We start from the raw sequence: 20,824 nt of genomic DNA, 5'->3' as shown, positions 1-20,824 counted from the left end.
TCAAAGTTGGAGGCGGCGAGGTCATCGCCTCTGGCGGTTGGGGATGATGTTGTGCCGGAAGTGTAGATGTATACCTGATTATGTGCATGGGCTTTTCTCCTTTTCCATTATTATTCTTTTTTTTTGGGGTGGCTTTAAATTGAGCGGGCTAGAAATGTTGGATCCTTGGTGGTGGTTGTTGAGATCTCATGAAAATCAAAATGGATAGATGTGATAAGGAGGTTATTGGTTGCCATTTTTTTCTTGAAGTTGTGTGCATGGGGATTTATGTATTGAGGCATTTGTGGGTAGTCGCTTCTTTGGTGAGACTGCGGTCTTTGGCAAGAGCCAGAGCCGTCCTCTTCAGCGACTGTAAATGATAGTGGGAGTTTCTCAAACGGGAGATCAGCAGGGGATGTAGCTCAGATGGTAGAGCGCTCGCTTAGCATGCGAGAGGTACGGGGATCGATACCCCGCATCTCCACTACATATTCTTTCTTGTCTTTTTTTTGTTTAATTTTATTTTTACACCCTCAATTTTCATCGATAATATCACTTATACCAATCATCCCTCGTGCGTACACAACCTTCACTTTTATCCATTTTTCTCTCCCAATTGGATACTATATCAAGCATAAGTTAAGCTTGTCGAAGTACCCCATGTATTCGACTGACCTACCACCAATGATATCAGGCACAAGTTCTTCACTGTGATATCCGTCGATGTCTGATATTCAATACATGACTACAGAGCCACATACCATCATTCTTCAGGAACGTTTTTTTTTTGCGAGGATTCCTCCCAAGCCCGCCCCAGACGAGAAGAACACGATCTAGTGACGTTTTATTACCTACGCTAGCAAACAGGTGATCCAAATCGCTACGATCTAGGATCCTTAAATAAAGCTGCAAGCTGCAAGGTTCCACCAATTCACAATTGTTCACAGTCGACGCCAAGAAAATGTTAGCAAATGCATCTCAATTCTGTCACAGAAGCAGAATATATACATTATGCACTTCTTCTTATAATCATAACCAAGTAGAAACAAATACACAAAACAATGTTGCATGTCGCAACAACACATGCATCTACCACCTTATACTAAATCTCAGGATGTATCACTGACAATATCATTCAAGTTACAATAATGCATGCATATTACAGCCTTAAATGTTAGCAAATGCATCTTATACTATCTTTTTTGTCCATGCTGAGTAGGAGAATGAGATCTGCTCCTCTTACAACAGCGAAGTCGCCCTCAAAGTCAAGGGCTTGAAGTGCGTTAAGAAGGACAAGCATATTACAGCCTATAAGCATTACAACCCATAAACATTATGTAAAATCTTGAAACAATTCAGATATGTCGAAACTCTGACCTATTACAATAGTCTACACTATTTTAGCATAATAGTATTTCATTAAGAGTAATTTCTTTGTTGCTTTGTTTAAGCCTTGATGCAGTTAGTTACTTTCGTATTGCTTGTAAAGCTTGATGGCTTCTATATTCGTCATTATGCTTGTGACTGTCAACTTAATTAAGATTTGTGAAGAATGAAATGAAAGTGAAATTACGAAGGACATGTAATTATGTAGTGATATATTTGAACATTAAGAGTTGACAGCTTTTGATGCTGAAGCCAAGAAAGCCTGACCACCTCATCACTTTGCTCAGGTTTATGTTCTCACAACATCCATTATGGGTTTTAAGAAATGAACCGCAAATAAATAAATAAATAAAGACAATCAGACGATAAGCAATGGCATAGACAGCTCTAGACCAACACAAGGTACTTAAGAGTTGTTAACTTCTTAACAAAATCCATTATTAAAAATTTAAATCTTTTGACATCACACGTTGTCTAGCATATTACTTTCCACTAGAAAAATTCTCATTGTTTTATTAAATTTAAATCTTTTGACATCACATGTTGTCTAGCACATTACTTTCCACTGGAGTAACAGACTGTTGTTCCATTGTTGGAGGTCCAGACTTTAATAAAACAGTGACCAAATTTCATCATTCGTGACGATAGAGTTTATAAATATGATTCCTGTTTATAATCTCAAATGTACAATATATCATTTTCATTCTTCATGAATCTTAGCAGTTTAAACCCTACATCATACGCACCATGATTTTATATGTATCTTCCTTATTATTGTTTTAACATAATAAATGGAAACCAATTTCTTACTTGAGAAATCAAACGAGATATGGAGAAATCAAACGAGAGAAAATAGGACGCGGGGGAAAATGGCTTGGCGGCAGATGTCTGTAATTTTCAGATACGACCCTCTATTTGATGTTATTATCTTGTTATAATTTTTATGCCAGAAATAATAATAATAATAATAATAAGGTTAAGAGGGCATAAATTAGTGTTTATCTTTCTCTTTTTGATAGAAGTAAAACTAAGCTGCTGCGAAGAACAACAACAAAAGTAAAATGCTTATTATTATTATTTTTTATGTAAAATGCTTATTATTATTATTTTTTATCTTCTTCATACAAATGTTGCGGGTCAATTTTGCTTGTTATATATCATCCCGCACTAAATAGATGTTTATCTTTGTATTGTGAGCGTTAGGTTTATTTGTTCGAATATTTCATATTTGTTGGGGCTGCGATATATATATAGAGGGGTGTTTTTGGGGAGCTTTTTCTTTTAACTACTTATCAAAAGTAGCTTGCAAATTAGTTTTTCCATATTACATGTTTAGTGATGTATCACATACGCTACATTTTAAGCGCAATTTAAAAAGGTTAGAGTATCCCTATGTTTTTTTGAAAAATCGGCTCACAAGCACATCTAATTTAGCCACATTTGGCCTTTCTTATCATAAGATTTTTTTTTTTTTTGAAAATTTTATTATAAAGCCAAAAGCCATTAAAGCCGAGCATATGTTACATACTTCAAACATAAGCCTTCCCAAGCACGATCATAAATTTTATTGTTAAATTACTTTCAAAATCTCTAAAATTTTAGGAATATTTGAACACATATTTTGACATGTTAAACTTGGTCCTTAACTACTATTCGCCCATACAACAGTTAAAAGCGGATTCGGATCCTCTCCGCTAGCGGAGGGATCACTATATAATCACAACTATTAATTATCTAGCCGGTGATTGTGATTTTTTTTCTTTTAAGTGCTAATTAGGAAAAAGCACAATACACGGAATACGATGAGCATTAGATTTAGATTATATCATAACCGGCTAATAAATAATCAATGGTTAAGACTAAAAATAATGATCTCTCTTGTTTTTCTTTCCCCTCAGCAGAGAGAGAGAGAGAGGATCCAATTCGTTAGAAGTATATAGTTCTTTATTAATCTTCATCCAAAAAACTCAAAACGACTGGTAGAACAAACAGCCAAAAATACCTCCCCGTGAACAGAGGGATCATCACAGCCAGAAACGAACCCCGACTATTATCCAATCGCATGTACATATTTTCCACCCACAAGCTCAACCAAAAATCTCTGCTTCCGCACGTCCACTCTTCATCCTCGACCTCTATCTGAATCCATGGCCAACGACAGCGTCGACAAGCTCGTCGTCTTCCTCGCGAAACGCGACGGAATCGACAAGCTCGTCAAAACCTTCCAGTACGTCTCAAAACTCGCTCACTATCGGACCGACGCGCCTGCCCGATGGCCAGCCCGCCGGGCCAAGCGAGATTTGGCGAGGTCGCCGCGGCTGCAAGCCCGGCAAGGCATTCCCGGTCGGGCGCGCGTTCCTGACGGGCTTCAAAACGCCCCTCGCGTCGAGGGGTACATATTTCTTCATGTATATTGGATTTATCGGATAACGAGGATGTGGCGGGAGGAGGAGGAGGGCGCAGAGCCTGGGAGTGCGGAGGAGGAAGGATAAGGTTGGGAGAGGGTAGGGTGGATGAGGCTGATCAGGCGAGCGGCGGGCGAATTGGTGGCGGGACTTAGTGTATCGCCGGTCTGCGGATATCGAGCCGAACCCGGTTTGCTGTCACCCGGTGTTCCTCGGGATCAGCGGCTGCGCTGTCGGCGCTGCCCGGGTATGTACAGGAAGGTTGGCGCTGGGCTGTAACGGGAGTGTAAGGATCGAAGTGTATAAAGAGGTAACGTACCTTCCTATTGTATGATGAGTTCACATTAAAGAATTACATAAAATAAGTAGCCAAATATGAAGAATCAAAGCATGTAGTGGGTATTCAATCTGTAAGCATCAAGTACATGCATGCTCTTCTTTCAAACTGTGGAAACTGATGTGACATGTACCAAGACACAATACACGGCAGGGTGGGGAACAAGAATTAGTTAGAAAAACTAAAAATAGATCAAGCTAAATTAGGAAATATGTAGACTGTCCTAGATTACGGTAAAAGTTAAGATATAACTTTTAATTTGCTTCATAAATGAAATTTTCATATACATTGTCCTCCCGAACGAATAAAGTTGATTACTTATACCACATTGAATAGTATCTGTGATGGAGAACTCCACGTTTCCATTGTCCGTTTACCGCCAGGATCATACTTCACACCGTCAATTCTGTTATTCAGTAATCAGAGGATGTTCAGGGCTGAAGAAGAATTCTGAGGCAGAGAAAGGGATAATTGCGTGTAGACCCCCTGTCGTATCGTTGTTTTTAACTTACTACCGCTGTAGTTTCATTGTTGCTAATAGACCCCGTCCTCGGGTGGAATTGGTGAGGCAGAGGGTAAAACAGTAAAAAAGGAAATGTGACTCGAGGCGTCTATTCGCAACAATGAAACCACAGGGTTAGTCAGTTCAAAACAGCAATACTACAGGGAATAATGAATAAGGGATGATGTTCTTACCAAGGACAGCTTCTTTAGCTCCTTTATATGAGCTTCTAACTCCTGCTGCTTACGCACAAGTCTTTGCAACATCTGAGATGGAAAAAGCAAAACACAAAATAAAAAATCGATTAGTTGGGAAAAAAAAATGATATGTTAGAGGTCTAACTATTTAAGCCCACCTCCCTCGTATCCTCGAGGCAACCTTCGACCGCTAGAACCTTCTGCACTATTTGGTCGAAAACATAGCTCTTCTGTTGATTTTGCTCCAATCCATCGTAATCCTGCATCGGTATTGGACGTGTTATTCTCTTTATAGCATTTTTAGATGAGTGCCTAAAATATACTTCATAATTACCTCGTCTGACATGAGAGCATCCTTTAGTGACATCCTTCTACTGTTATTGTCGGGCTTTCGATGTCCATTAGAACCACCCTGTGTAAGGACGGTGTCATTTAATAGATTGGGTGATGATTTACAAGAAGACAAGGTCTAAATTTGTTTAAGAGAAGAATGATTAAGGATATTACACTCTGGGGTTGATCTGCAGATTCTTCGACAGCCACATTACTGCTTGGTTCTTCAGCAGACCTCGGACCTTTACTGTAAACTTCCTGAAGTTAGAGACAGATTGTATTTGAAGTTTTAGTAAGAAAAAACCTCGATCACCAAATGAAAATAATGCGTTGAATAGCCAATTTACCTGTAAGAGTATACCGATTTCTGGGTTGGTCCACGGTCCCTTGTCTTTCAACAGGCAGCCTCCGTGTTCCAAACATTTGCAGCTCCCACCTAAAAATTCTGGCAAATTACTATAGAAATGCACAACTTTTGATCAGTAAAATGAAAAAGATATTTCCCTTAATACTTCAGTACTTGATATATGTACCTTGGATCTACAGCTTCAAGTAGTTTGCTCTGATACTTGCCTCCTAACACCTGAACATGAACTTTTTCCATTTAAAATAAGGAAGGTAAACACAGCTGCTCCTAAATGAGTTGATATATCTCCTCATTTCCAACAAAATGATGAGATTTTACCTGTATTTTTGATAATGTGCGCGCCTCCATGAAAGTATTTAGCGCTTTCCAAAGCATTCTAAACCCGGGCCCAGCATTTATAATGTATAATTTATGTAGTGTCTGCAGTTGACCAAGAAAACAAATGAATGTTATTAGTTACATAAGAATGCATGATATATAACCAGTAATCAAATGAGAAGCTTCTATAAGCAGAATCATAAAAAATAAAAAAAACTTCTCTAGTAAAGAAATTTGGCTTCGACTGTGTAGTCTAAGAACAAGCAGAGAAGGGATCAATCGGTTATATACAATACAAAAGTAGCACCTAAGAGTAAATGACAAGGTTCCTGGAGGTAAGGTGAAAACTTCAAGTTGATCTGAAAAATGTCAATCACTGGTTCTTCCTGTCACAGCTATTTATGTGTTATGTTATCTAGGAATCAATATGATCAACTAGGATTCAGAAATAAATATGAAAAAGGAAAGTATTGGAGATAGTGAAGGCAACAGTTATGATATAAAGTGCTCTGATAAGTATATGTACATTAATGTATTAAAACAATCTCGAAGCAATTCAAACAGTCATTAGCTAGGAATTATCAGCTGAACCCTGATACCGCCAGTTGGGACTCAAGACAGTGAGCCATGTAAAGACTTTATTAGTGTAGTAAGGCATTGGTAATTGCTTCAGACCACTTTTTGTGGGGAAATGGTTAACTGATTTCGTTTCGGGCCTGTTTTCAAGCTCAACTTCATAGTTTCCTCTATTTTTCCAACATGGGATAATTCACACATCAACTACTTAAATATTAGCTGCTCAACCAGACACCTTCATAAATGTGAGAGAAATACAGCACGAATCCATGCTTTTAGGGGCGTATTTGTACGAATATCTCTCTATACAAGTCGAAACTATGCAATCAGAATTTAGCTTGGCATCTGACATAAACAGATGAAAAGAAATGCACATGTGCAAATGCCAAGGTTGAACCGAAAGTGTCCAGGCTAGGATTTCGTGATAGTTATTGTAAGAGCTTTTAAATCTACGGTAGGAGAAAGTATCTATTAATCAAAACAAAATTGAACTAAATCTCTTCTTAGATGATGATTTAACATCAAAAGATGAAGATATGATTAGAAAACTAACAGTGGGCTAATCCTACATTCAAAATAGCGAACAACGTACCTCGGGGTAGTAACTGCTATCAATCTTCTGAATTTCCAGAAACAATTCTCTAGCAGGCTTCGAGAAACTATGGGCACCCTACATCATGGAGTTCAAAATTAACCAAATATTACATACATACAGGTCCACTAACAAATGTTGGTACTCACCACTCCTTCGACATCCAGAATAGTAGTAACCGAGGCTATATGCCTCTTAGCCGCAAGTGAGCAAGCAGGAAATCTGAAATTTAATGTCTTTTCTTGTTCGGAAATGTGATATTTAATGTAGCGGTCAATTGTTGTTATATTCAGTAGACTGGTAAGATCAACCATCCCTATCCTTTCAATATATAGCGGCCTTCCGTATTTATCGACTCCATGAAACCCATGTGGATAGCATTTCTTAACTGCTTCATACTCCTCGTATGTGAAATCCTGCATATCACAACTGCTGTAATAATTCTGAATCCTGAAAGCTTCAAACAACAACGCACTGCTTGCCTTTGTGGCAGTTTGTATAACTCTATTTCAGTTAGCTAGTTACAAAACATAGGCTGCTCCATGTCTCACTTTTGAGGACAGAACTGTTAGATTAAGGTTTTGGATGTGCACATTTAGGAACCACATATCGCCATTTCTAATGTTAAGACTTATATTGAATCCTTGTAATCCACGGATGAACGTTTGCACTTCAAACTATTTTGAATCCTTGTAATTCACAGATGAACATTTGCGCTTCGAACTAGTATGGAATGTTTACGACCAATCATTAACATAATTCTCTACCTAGACCTGCAAGAACCTAATCTTTGGAAAATTTTACTACTAGCAGAAGACATACCGATAGCACCAGCAGGATGTATCTCATACCTTTGCAATTGCATCTACACCCTTTTCTTCACGCCACTTCATCATGTTTAGGAACATTTGCTTTGACTTCATCAAATCAAAATTCCTCATTCGAAGGAAACTAAAGGAAAAAAGAACAAAAATTTCATCAGGTGTTATGACTCTTTTTGTAACATAGTTTGAAATCAATAAATGATACAAAAGAAACTCCGAAAAATATCATCCACGCTATGGAACACAATTTTATGTCGAGGAGGACTCTATGAAACGATTATTCAAATTTTGCGTAAATGGTGCCAAATTCATGGATGAAGCAATTATAACAAGGGTTTTTTTTACTAGATGAAAGATAAACAAAACAAAAAATCATACCGTAAAAGGGTATGATACTCATCAAATCTCTCCGGAAGCTCGTCAGACGCTAAAAGCAACTCCCTCAAAGACCTCACTAGGTGTTCATGTTTCGGGTCATGAGCCGGCTGAAAGACATTACTGAACGCGCTGTTCTTCTGGATCCCTTTCAGCGACTCCTGCACCGCCCGAAAGCTCATCTTCGACAGCGAGAACTTCTTCTTCTTGTCAGGTTCGGGCAGGTGCCAGTGGGCCTCGATGGGCAGATCGCGCGAACTGATCCTTTTGGTTCTGTTCTGACCCGCATTAGAAAATCGGAGGCTCTCGAACGACGACCCCCTCCCGCTCTTCCTCGAAGAGTGATGACCCGATACGACGCAGCCCGAGATTGTTTCTGGAATCATGATGGGTATAAATACATTAGTATCAAGACCAAAGCGTGATGGGTGCAATAATGTGATGTTTTGTTTGAGAAAATTGAACTATATATATATGAATCCTATAGGGGGGCATTTAAACGAACAAACAGGCGAGAAAGAGAGAGAAGAGAAACATACCCCGGGACGAGAGAGAGAGAGAGAGGGAGGGGGGAGGGAGAGGGAAGAAGAGGGGGGAGTTTTTTTTTTTTTTTGTGGTTTGTTGAGAGAGAACTTGTAGGTTTGGAGTTGGAATGTTTGAGAGCGTTGATGAAGGAAAGAATGCAAACACTGAATGGAGAGAGTCCGCGCTGCGGCTTCTTTTTTTTTTTTTTTAACCTTTTCAATATGCTTTCCGAGCGAGGGGGGTCTTGTGCACGTGCCAAATTGATGGCTGTCACGTCAACCTCAAAATCTTCACCTATATATATCTAGTGTGGCACTAAAGTTACACCCTAACCACAACTCCAACCACACACACTCTCTCATTGCTACAGTACACCGGGCCCCACATAGGATTTTAAATCCAATGTAGAACCAGGTGCACTGTAGCAAATGAGAGGGTATGGTTGGAGTTGTGGTTATGATATGTCCCTATCATTTTCCATATATTTAAGCGTGACACAATCTAACTTTTTTTTGTATGTATCTAATTAATTTGAAGGAACAAATTTTCAAAACAGCCTCATTTCATTTTTTTTATTTTTAAAATCGATCTCTTTTTTATTTACCAAAAACGATCCGTTTTTTGCCACGTCAACCTAATCACCCTCCTAAACAGTCGGGGTTGCCAACCCCGACTATTTAGGACATAAAATTTTAGGGTTTAAGGCTTCTAATTGGGGTTTAGGAGGGAGGGTGTTAAACCCCAATTAGAAGCCTTAAACCCTAAAGTTTTATGTCCTAAATAGTCGGGGTTGGCAACCCCGACTGTTTAGGAGGGTGATTAGGTTGACATGGCAAAAAACAGGTCGTTTTTGGTAAATAAAAAAAAAGATCGAATTTAAAAATAAAAAAATGAAATGAGGCTGTTTTAAAAAATTGTTCTAATTTGAAGAGATTCTGCTGGATGACATAGAAAGGGTCTTGAGTTTTTGAGATTTATGCCTATTTTAAAAAAAATTAAAACAAAACAAAACAAAACAGTCAAGTAAATTTGTAAACTTTTATGATTGTTATAAGTGGCGATCAAGGGCGTAAAATATCATCTGGTATCTAAATTCATTCGGATATCAAGCGGATGCGTAAAAAAGCAAAATATGTACCAGCTTGAGGAAATTACATGAGCTATTGAATATGTTGAAAATGTGGAAATAATAAAATAAAATAAAAGTTAAAAAAAAAACAAAAAGTTTCATATTGGTTCATTAAAATTGACGCTCAAGGGTATATTAACTAATTAATAGATGCATGAGTACCTATGTATATTTATTATAAATTACTTTTATAATTATAATAAATCTGTTACCATGGAAAAATATGCAAGTATTGGATGTTTATCTTCAAGGAAATCTAACTACAAACTCGGATAAAATTGCGCTGACGCTTGGTCTTACACCTCAACATGTAATCAACATGATCAAACAATATAATGGAAACATTTACATACACTTGTTTTTTTTAATATTTAAATAGTGGGGGAAACTTGGTAAGGCAGGAGGATCCCGAACCAAGGCCCGAGTTCGAATTCCCCGTCCTTACCAATAAACCCCAGATAAACTAGGTCCTCCCTGTTGGGGATTCGAAATAATCAAATCAAATCCGTACCCTTCAGGATCTTGTGTTTGAGAGTTGAGCAAGAAGGAAATTCACTACAAATCAAATATAAAAACTTGTAGGAAAGTAAACAAGAAAGAACACACCAGATTTAACGAGGTTCGGCAACGTGTCTACGTTCTCGGGAGCCACACCACACAATTCTTTGATTACTTGAAGAAGATTACAATGCTTGCAATTGGCCTCCCTCTCTCTAAGATTTCTAACCACAAAGAGCCCTCAAAACCCTCTTTTTTTCGTGCTCTTTTTCTCTCTTAAACCCTAAAGGGACGTGTTTCTATTTATAACAAAACACAATCCCAAACAGATTAGGATTTTAAAACGAGTCTGCCACACCCTGGTGTGGCGCAGACCACACCCATGGCAGACAGGGCAGACTCTGCCACACCCTGGTGTGACGCAGACCACACCCATGACAGACAGGGCAGATTCTGTTACACCCTGGTGTGGTGCAAACCACACCCATGGTCTGTCTTGAATTTTCATGCTATTGTTGATTTTGATTCTAGATTTGGGTCTCCACTTTCAAGACCAACAATCTCCCACTTGGAGATCAAACCACCATCAATGAGCTCTCCCGAACTCCGCCTTCTCGCAAGCATCTTCTCCTACTTGAAAAAATTCATTCTTCAATCATTAACATCCCGACGATCTCGCCGATCCTCGTAGTGTGGCTCCGCCTTCGTCTTCTACTCGTGAAGGCCAACTGAAGTTGCGCACAACTTCAGTTTCTCAATGGTGACTGTCTTTGTCAACATGTCCGCCGGATTTTGACTCCCAAAAATCTTTATCAAATGCAACTTTCCGTCTTCAACTAGCGAGCGTATAAAATGATAATTGACGTCGATGTGCTTCGTTCTGGCATGATATACTGGATTCTTAGCAAGATGTATAGCGCTCTGGCTATCACAATAAAGAACTCCTCTCCCTTGCTTCAGATCCAACTCTTCCAAGCACCCGTTCAACCAGATCATCTCCTTGCTTGCTTCAGTCACCGCGACATACTCAGCCTCGGTTGTAGACAAAGTCACAATCTTCTGCAGACGTGAGACCCAGCTCACTGCTGTCGACGCTAAGGTATAAACATACCCCGACGGCCTCCTAATGCTGCTTTCCTGGATTGCTTGCAAATCTGCTCACAACTCCCACTGCATGGGCGATGTCCGGCCTCGTGCAAACCATCGCGTACATGAGACTCCCAATGGCTGAAGAATATGGCACCCTGCTCATATGCTCTCTATCTGCATCTGTCTTAGGCGATTGCTCCTCAGATAACTTGAACTGACTTCCAAGGGGTGTGCTAACAACTTTAGCATTCTGCATGTTGAACCTCTGAAGTACCTTCTCAATGTATTCAGCTTGGCTCAATCTTAATGTCCCTTCAGCTTCATCCCAACTGATTCATATCCCTAGAATCTGCTTCGCTGCATCCAGATCCTTTATTGCAAATTCATTTGCTAGCTACTTCTTTAAACTGTTTATCTCCTCTAAACATGATCCTGCTACCAACATGTTATCAACATATAATAACAAAATAATGAAGCTGGACTCGAACCTTTTGAAATAACAGCAATGATCCGAATTGCATCTTCTGTAGCCATTGTTCTGCATGAAGTTATCAAACTTCTTATACCACTGTCTCGGAGCCTGTTTTAAACCATATAAGCTCTTCTTGAGCTTGCACACCATCTCTTCCTTTCCTTCTTCAATGAAGCCAACAGGCTGCTTCATGTAGATTTCTTCATCCAAGTCACCATGAAGAAAGGCAGTCTTCACATCTAACTGCTCAAGAAAGAGGTCTTCTGCAGCCACCAAACTCAACACTACTCTAATGGTTGTGAGTTTCACAACAGGGGAAAATATCTCCGTGTAGTCCACTCCTTCTCGCTGTTAAAACCCCTTCACTACTAATCTGGCATTGAATCTCTTGCTTCCATCACTCTCCTGCTTGACCCGGTAGACCCATTTATTGTGCAAGGCTTTCTTCTGCGCAGGTAGCTGGGCTAACTTCCATGTCTCATTAGTGAGTAGAGAATTCATCTCCTCCTGCATCGCATGCTCCCACTGCTGAGATTCACTCACTTGCTTTGTTTCTTCATAGCTTTCTGGCTCACCACTATCTGTCAACAATAAATAGTCAAGAGATGAAAGATATCTGTGATTTGGTTTGGGTACCCTGGATGACCTCCTAAGCTCCAGGCCCTGGGTAGTTTCTTCTGCACCTGGAGCTGCCTCCGTTCTACGGTCAGAACAAACATCATCACCCCTATCTGGAAGTTCCTCTATATCCATGTACTCGGATCCACCTGTATCCGTAGTGCTGCTCCCACTGCTTTGGCTATCCTTGGCATTGTCCATGTCCTTGTACATCACCTCCTCATTGAATATCACATCCTGGCTCCTGATGATCTTCCTATTCTTCTCATCCCAAAGGCGATACCCGAACTCATCAATGCCGTATCCAATGAATGTGCACTTCTGTGACTTAGCTTCTAGCTTTTCCCTGACATGGTCACTGATATGAACATAAGCCACGCAACCAAATACCCGCAAGTGTGAAAGATTTATCTTCTTTCCACTCCAAACATCCTCTGGAATCCCAAAATCTAATGGAACTGATGGCCCGTGATTAATAAGGTATGCTACCGTATGCACCGCATCCGCCCAAAATGTCTTAGGCAAACCTGCATGTAATCGCATGCTTCGCGCACGCTCTGTCAAGGTCTTGTTCATCCTCTCTGCAATGCCGTTCTGCTGCGGCGTCCCTGGAGTAGTCCTCTCTAAGCGAATCTCATTCATAGCACAAAACCTCTTGAACTCCTCCAGCTCGTATTCTCCACCATTATCTGATCTCAAGCACTCCACCTTCAGATCTGTCTCGTTCTCGACCATGGCCTTCCACTTCTTGAAGATTTCGAACACCTTTGACTTGTGCTTCATGAAGTAAGCCCACACATTCCTCGAGTGATCGTCGATAAAGGTGGCGTAGTATCTCGAACCGCCAAAAGAAGACACACTGGCTGGACCCCATACATCTGTATGAATCAACTCTAGCTTCTGAGCCTTAGGTGGCCTTCCACCCTTCTGGAAACTAACCCTCTTCTGCTTCCCAAAAATACAGTCTTCACAAACCCCGACTTCCACGGCATCGATCCCGGTTAGCTTTCCTTGTGAATGTAGGATTTTCATCCCCTTCTCGCTCATGTGTCCCAACCTATTGTGCCACAGATCTGTACTCTCCTTGCCAGCTGCAATTGCGAGGGTGTCACTCGCATGTGAAGTGAGGTAGAGAGTTCCCGTTTTATTGCCTCGGGCAACAACCATCGTACCGTTGGAGATTCTCCACGAATCCCCGGTGAATGTCGAAACGTAGCCTTCTGCTCCAAGCTGTCCCACCGAAACAAGAATCCTCTTCAGCTTCGGCACGTGTCTCACGTTCTTTAAATTCCACTTAGAGCCCTTTATCTGTATCTGAACGTCACCCTTTCCAACAATATTGCAAGGTTCATTGTCCCCCCAAGTATACTTTACCAAAGTCCCCTGCTACATAGTTCTGAAGTAGTTTCCTATTAGCAGTGGCGTGGAAAGAAGCTCATGAGTCGATGACCCAAGAATCAGAATCGCTATCCATAGCAATGATCAAGGCATCCTGCACGATATGAGCCTCCTGCTCACCCGCATCCTTCTTTGGTGCTTTACAGACCGAAGACATATAGCCCTCCTGGCCGCAGTTCTAACACTTTCCTTTGATAGGCCTAACCTTCGAGTTCGACCTCTTCTTTACTGATTTTGACCGATTCCTGTTCTGGTTCCCTTTTTTCTGGCTTATGCCTCTCTGTTCGAAATTTAGGGCTGAACCTGAACCTTCTGATTCGGACGATTTCCTTCTAACCTCCTCGGATAGAATCATACTAACAACCTCATTCAGCTTTAACTTCTCCTTCCCCGCTGAATTGCTGATTGCCGTCACACAACCTGCCCAACTATCCGGCAACTGCGATAGAATCAATAGGGCTTGCACTTCGTCATCAAACGTGATGTCCACGAAGATAAGCTGATCAACAATTGTGTTGAACTCGCTGAGATGCATCGTGAAGGACCGTCCTTCTGCCATCTTGAGGTTGAAGAGAGTTTTGACTAGATGCACCTTGTTTGCTACCGACGGTTGCTCGTACATCTTCGCGAGCGCTTCCATAAGCCCCACCGTCGTCTTCTCCTTCAGAATATTGTGGGCTACTGATTTAGCGAGCGACAACCGGATTTGCCCTAGAGCCTTCCTATCTAATATCTCCCAATCAGCATCTGACTCCTCCTTCTTCTTTCCCTTTTCCTTGCCCATCAACGGGCGATACAAGTCCTTCTGGTATAGGTAGTCCTCCATCTGCGACTTCCAGTAGGCGAAGTCTGAACCGTTAAACTTCTCAATCTTTGATTTGATTTCCTCTGCCATAGCTCTCTTTCACACAAATTGCTGAACGAAGCTCTGATACCAGTTGTTGGGGATTCGAAATAATCAAATCAAATTTGTACCCTTCAGGATCTTGTGTTTGAGAGTTGAGCAAGAAGAAAATTCACCACAAATCAAAGATAAAAACTTGTAGGAAAATAAACAAGAAAGAACACACCAGATTTAACGAGGTTCGGCAACGTGCCTACGTCCTCGGGAACCACACCACACAATTCTTTGATTACTTGAAGAAGATTACAATGCTTGCAATTGGCCTCTCTCTTTAAGATTTCTAACCTCAAAGAGCCCTCAAAACCCTCTTTTTTTCGTGCTCTTTTTCTCTCTTAAACCCTAAAGGGACGTGTTTCTATTTATAACAAAACACAATCCCAAACAGATTAGGATTCTAAAACGAGCCTGCCACACCCTGGTGTGACGCAGACCACACCCATGGCAGACAGGACAGACTCTGCCACATCCTGGTGTGGCGCAGACCACACCCATGGCAGACAGGATAGACTCTGCCACACCCTGGTGTGACGCAGACCACACCCATGGCAGACAGAACAGATTCTGTCACACCCTGGTGCAATGCAGACCATACCCATGGTCTGTCTTGAATTTTCATGCTATTGTTGCTATTGTTGATTTTGATTCTAGGTTTGGGTCTCCACTTTCAAGAGCAACACTCCCTACCTCACCTAGTCACTAGATTAGTCAGATAATTGAGGGGCGTGGGAGGCAAGCCTCGAACCCAAGCCTTTGGCTACTAAAAATAGTGCCTTGCCACCCACCCACTTATGGTGTCAAAAAAAAATATTTTTTTTACACCATAATACATTACAGTGTGTCGTCCTCTTTTTGACAAACCATTACACCTAATTTTTTTAAGAAACATGATACTTCTGCACTATGACTCTAAACTACGCCAAAATAAGTACAAGAACAATAGCAAATGAGATTTCAACTTTAATATCAATCTCATCCAAATCACACAAGTTTTTTTTTTTTAAATAACTCATCACGGAATCGAATCTCAGACCGTTGAGCCATATTGAAATCTCACAACTGTCTAAGTCATCCGTGGTGGAGTTCAATAAGATTTAACTTTAATATCGATCTCATCTAAATCACGTAAGATGTTTTTTTAAATAACCCGGCCCGAAATCGAATCCACGAACGTGGCGCCATATTGAAACCTTGCAACCGCCCGGATCACCCATTGTGGAGTTCATAGAAGAATTGATTCTACGAATTCACAGTTGGGAGAGGTTTTATTTGATCTAACAACTTCTCCGCCTCTATGAAACCCCCAAGGGGTCCCAAACTCGTATATTTAAGCTGTTTCCATCTGTTAAAACTCAAAGCAATTAGAAAAAGAGGCATAAATCTCGAGAATTCTGAAGCTTAAGCGGTACCTTGGCATGAAGGGTAGAGCGAAACAGTGAAGATGGAGATGGTTAACGCTATTAAATGGAGGCTGATGGAAGCCAAATCTGCAATTGTAGGCTATTAAGGAAGAAATGCATATAAAAATATAGCCAAACTGGGAAATAAAATTTGACAAACATGATAATTACAGTTCCATGTCGAAGATCTACCAGCAATGAGTGCACAGAACCTTTTCTTGCATAATTCAACCTTTCAGCAAACTCGACAAAATATTAGTGAATGTACATTATTTCATGGTATAATAGTGCATAGTTGATTTGTATAACCATTCATCAGTAAGATCTACTAGTTTGGAAAAAGTAGGAACATATCTATCAGAAACTTTCTCCCCCATATATGAATTATTCTAATTCATACCAAAATTGCTATATTTTCTTAGTGGTGCATAAACTGGTTAAAGCAATCAACTTCGAGCAAATAATGGACCTTTTTTGTCGTGACGGTCAACAAACATAAACTACGGCATGTATGGTGTATTAACTACTAGAGTGGGTTTCTTTATCAACTTTTTGTCTCACAGATAAATTATATTTCATTTAAAAAATGCTACATTTTCCTAGTGGTGCAGAAATTGGTTAAATATAGCAACTTTGAGAATAATGGCCCTTTTTCGTTATGATGGTCAACGAGCATAAACGATGACCTAATCAGGCATAATCACCTCACACCCTTGAACTTGCACGCTAATTATGCTGAATTAGTGATGCACGGCAGAAATTCTTGTTGTACTAACACACTGCATATCACAGACCAAATCCCACATACTGATGGTGTTTCAGTGCAACTAGTTGATGATGTGAATTTTTAAACTATGATTGTCCACTAGAGTTGTAACTAAAATATAACTAAAATATTAGTTCAATTAGTCTGTGACGTATTTTTGGCAAACAAAGCAGTATCAAATAAGGTAATCGAGGATTTTTATTTGGAGCATGAGGACGGAAGACTTAAAAGGTAATTTGTGTATTTTTATGATTCTTTGATGGATTATATCGTGGGATCTAAAGCCCATTCTCTTGTTTACACTATCTAACAAGTTACTACAAAAAAGATCTATTTAAAACAGCCTTGGTTACAATATCTAATTAAAATCATGTCCAAAGCCACATAAAACAATATTTGTCTTATCTGAATATTATTTGTTAGTTGTCCAAATATAAAATCACAGTCCAAAGGTCATTTGCATGTAAGACCTGGTAAATTAGTACCCCATTACCAGTACAACCAATTATACTGTAATTCACTAAAACTACATAAATGGCATGCAAGTTCAAAAGTATTAGATGATTATGTCTTCTAAATTAAGTGTGCCATACAAGTCATATTATGTTTGTTTCTCATCATATCAAAAACAATCGTTCATTATTTGCTCAAAAATTAAAATTAATCTGCTTAACAAAATTTCTAAAACACTAAGAAGGTATGGCAGTTTAGGTATGAATTATAGAAGTTAATTTGTTTTAACAAATTTCTACACTTTCTCCCCTTTCTATATTCATATTCTCTCTATGCTATCTTCCTATCGAGAAGGAAGAATCTTTAACCTTGTTGCATCATCACGCAAGACTGTGATTCCTATCAACTAATCCAAAGACAAAGCAAAAGGCAATGAATATTTATACTTTAATAGATAAGAAAATATGGTTACTTCCACTGTCCAATGCAAACATAAGTTATAATGGATGGCATAAGCAACGACCTAATTTCTTTGACCATCTTGTCAACTTACATCACAACTGTCTCCAACATTATAACACCTTATCAAAGGTATAACAAGCAAAGTGACAAAAAAAGCCAATGAGATATACTTCCTCTGGTATATTGAAACTTTGATGGTGGATCGACATGCTTAAGTTACGAATTGCTTATCTCCAAAACAACCCAAGGTTCAAAATAAGAAGTTGTGGTAGTGACTAGCGAATAAATTAAGTCTTGTAATCGAGTTCAAGTTTTATTTCTTCCTGGCATTTTCCACAAACTTGTGGTAGAGACAATAAACCTTACCAAGCTCATGATCTATAAGTCCCTTTGTTTATAAACAAAAAAGCAGCAGCCTGATAAAAAATTTGCTTTATGGAGGACCAGGACACCACAAATGCTATTATATTTTAATGATAAAACAAGTTTTCGAGTCTCCAACGAGAAATTTGAGTAGGAACTTAACCAGGAATCAGAAAATTAACTATGTCGGTAAAGGGGGTAAAGGGGTTTATTGCAGCTCCATAAGCTAAGAAACATTTTGTTTACTTCAAGGTTATAGAGAATGCAGAGAGTGGTTATATAAACTTCAGACTTTATATAGAAGCTTCTTTCATTTTCCACTATGTAGAAAATCTTGAGGTCCATATATTTATGGTAATTCTAGTGCCTCAGGAAGTTGCATGGAGATGTGTCGAATGAATTGTTGATCAACTCTCATGATATGATGAGGAATAAGTTCTACTGGCATTTTTTTCACATTTGCCTTTTACCACTCAAAAAAGAGTTACATAGCAAGAGACATTTCTGATAGTCGACAAGATGGTCAAAGAATCTGGGACATCACCTGTAACACCCATCGTAGCTTATTATACTTACAAGACAATATCCTACAATACAGTTAAAGCACAAAAAGATCATTCACTTTCACTATATTTTTGGGCATAGTATGATCTACCAAAAGTTCTTGTAGAGTTTCTTCTTAAAGATTGGGAATGCATATTAGGAAAATTCATAAAAGTAGAGAAATAAAATTGAGAATCAGAAAGCCAAGAGGAAAAGAATATCCAGAAAGTTCTGTGTAACAAATTTGAATAGGAAAGCAAAAATCGCTTCCTAAGGGCAGTGGATATATGTTAGTTACTATACCAATAAGTGAGTCACGTGTCTGCAAACTCACATTTCAGGAGGCGTAATGTTTTTGTGAGAAATGCTTTTAGAAGCTTTTGATAAAGTGGAGGTCTTATAGTATTTGTGTACTAGTTTCTTCACCATGCAATGCAGGGGGGCTTAGAGTTACAATGTTGTTATCCATTATATCGAGGGAAATTAACCAGTCTATACTATCTTACTAAAATAAGACTCTTCTTGTCACATGGAAAATTTCAAGACATTTCTCTTAAATTCCATATAATAACCCTCAATGTATTGAAAATCCTCTATATCTTGCAATAAGCCCTGATTACCACTTTGGCAAATTCCTAGAGGTCTGCCTCTTATACTTTATAGTAATCATCAATCTATTAAAAGCTCAACCTAGATCCCCTCTAATTCACTTAAAAGTTCCATATAACAATTCTTAATCGGTTAAAAATCCCTTCCATATCCTCTCTAACTTCACTACTTTCCACCCCACCCCACCCCACACCCCCACCCCCTCTCCATAGTCTTAATTAAATAATCAGAGAGGAAGATGGGAAGCATTGGAATTAGAAAGGACTTGGAAGGCGTTTTTAACAAATTGAGGATTATTACATGGAGGTTTAAGAGAATTAGAGAGTATACAGAAAGGGTTTTCATAGATTGAGAGTTATTGTGTGGAAGTTTAAGAGGCAATCTAGAAATTTGCAGTGGCAACTAGCATCTTATTTTAGTAAGATAGGAGAGGATTTGAAAGGAGTTTTTAATACGTTTGTATTATTAAGAGGAAAATCTCTATAAAATTTTCATGTGGCAGCCATGGTCTTATTTTAGTCAGATAGTATAGATTTGTGGAAATCATACTACTTACAGGTTATTCAAGTGATCACGGTATCTTTATTTATCTAAAGTTTTTACTTCATATTTGCTAGAGCAATATGCATTTCATTTCTTTTCCACGTTTTTCTTATTAAGAGTAGTACCATGTTTCTTTACAAAAAAACCATTTACAAAAGTCATGTTCTAACAAAATCTACAAGTGATCAGATCATCAGACAGTGCTAATCAATTTCCTAACCACTATGCCTATCATAGAAGCAAATGACATAATGAAATAGCTTCAGAGTGAACATTTCGGCCAAAGAATGTCCAAACCATATATAAACAAAATTAAGAAGCATAAATAATGCTGAATACACCACACCATATTTGTTTAGAAGTACCTATATAACCTGGAGCAAGGTGCGTCTTTGAGCAAAAGAGTCTGCCCCACTTTTAGCATATGATTAACTGAAGAGGATGCAATGTTACAATTTATACAAGTAACACATAAAAAATGAAGAGAAAACTGCCAAGTTAATAAAAGATTGATTCATAAAAATAAATATGAACAATGTAACTTTGTATAACAGAAATCAACATACCTAAATCATAATCTTCATCTCTTTTTTTGAGATCCTTGACTGTTGACATGTGCTCTACAGGTATAACCAGATAATGCCTATCAAATTAATAAAGTTGCATATAGAACTGTTAAAGGAAAATTGTCAAAGACAACATTAAATAGAAAAAAATAAATATCAAATAGACAATCAGATGTAATTATAAAGTCAATAACCCTAAACATAGCTGCTATGGGTCAGTTTGGCAACCACAATAAACCAAATTACCAACGTATCAGTTTTAACTTGGCCTGATATTGGCCGATAATCTGACTAAAAC

The 20,824-nt window shown here is 39.0% G+C and overlaps 4 protein-coding genes and 1 non-coding gene across 7 annotated transcripts in view; 3 read left to right on the top strand and 2 right to left on the bottom strand.

The window, feature by feature from the left end:
* Positions 1–225, top strand: part of LOC109839636 (putative glycerol-3-phosphate transporter 1) — a 3,953-nt gene extending 3,728 nt beyond the window's left edge. Inside the window, 1 exon segment of the mRNA XM_020408140.1 lies at positions 1–225. This exon segment is cut by the window's left edge and continues 353 nt beyond it. Within this exon segment, the coding sequence (XP_020263729.1) occupies positions 1–66 (66 nt within the window). The 3' untranslated portion in view covers positions 67–225.
* On the top strand, positions 391–463 carry TRNAA-AGC. Its single transcript has one exon. It is a non-coding gene; the product is annotated as a tRNA-Ala (tRNA).
* On the top strand, positions 3,367–4,104 carry LOC109839432. Its single transcript, XM_020407856.1, has 2 exons — positions 3,367–3,699; positions 3,893–4,104. Exons 1-2 carry the CDS (start codon positions 3,513–3,515, stop codon positions 4,102–4,104), a joined length of 399 nt encoding a protein of 132 aa, XP_020263445.1. The 5' UTR covers positions 3,367–3,512.
* LOC109836209 (phosphatidylinositol/phosphatidylcholine transfer protein SFH11) lies at positions 4,334–8,523 on the bottom strand. Of its 2 annotated transcripts, none has more exons than XM_020404079.1 (12): positions 8,195–8,523; positions 7,844–7,943; positions 7,142–7,408; positions 6,993–7,070; positions 5,825–5,926; positions 5,673–5,722; positions 5,487–5,595; positions 5,314–5,397; positions 5,141–5,218; positions 4,965–5,066; positions 4,804–4,875; positions 4,334–4,513 (listed from the first exon to the last, which is right to left on the bottom strand). In XM_020404079.1, exons 1-12 carry the CDS (start codon positions 8,371–8,373, stop codon positions 4,508–4,510), a joined length of 1,227 nt encoding a protein of 408 aa, XP_020259668.1. In that variant the 5' UTR covers positions 8,374–8,523; the 3' UTR covers positions 4,334–4,507. The 2 variants fall into 2 exon arrangements, with proteins under 2 accessions (XP_020259668.1, XP_020259667.1); XM_020404078.1 differs by lacking the exon at positions 4,334–4,513 and adding an exon at positions 4,526–4,718.
* LOC109839635 (bifunctional adenosine 5'-phosphosulfate phosphorylase/adenylylsulfatase HINT4) overlaps positions 15,749–20,824 on the bottom strand; it is a 6,577-nt gene continuing 1,501 nt past the window's right edge. The window contains exons 3-6 of one of the 2 annotated variants that reach the window (XM_020408139.1): positions 20,527–20,603; positions 20,326–20,392; positions 16,231–16,308; positions 15,749–16,163 (exon numbers count right to left, since the gene is read on the bottom strand). In XM_020408139.1, the coding sequence (XP_020263728.1) occupies positions 16,061–16,163; positions 16,231–16,308; positions 20,326–20,392; positions 20,527–20,603 (325 nt within the window). In that variant the 3' untranslated portion in view covers positions 15,749–16,060. Of the gene's footprint in view, positions 16,164–16,230; positions 16,454–20,325; positions 20,393–20,526; positions 20,604–20,824 lie in introns of both variants that reach the window. The other variant, XR_002246676.1, reaches the window with a different exon arrangement.

The sequence above is a fragment of the Asparagus officinalis genome, chromosome 4 (genome assembly GCF_001876935.1).
Source record: "Asparagus officinalis chromosome 4, Aspof.V1, whole genome shotgun sequence".
Taxonomy (NCBI): Eukaryota; Viridiplantae; Streptophyta; class Magnoliopsida; order Asparagales; family Asparagaceae; genus Asparagus; species Asparagus officinalis.
Note: the sequence above shows the minus strand (reverse complement) of the source record. Positions and strands in the feature narration are given on the sequence as shown.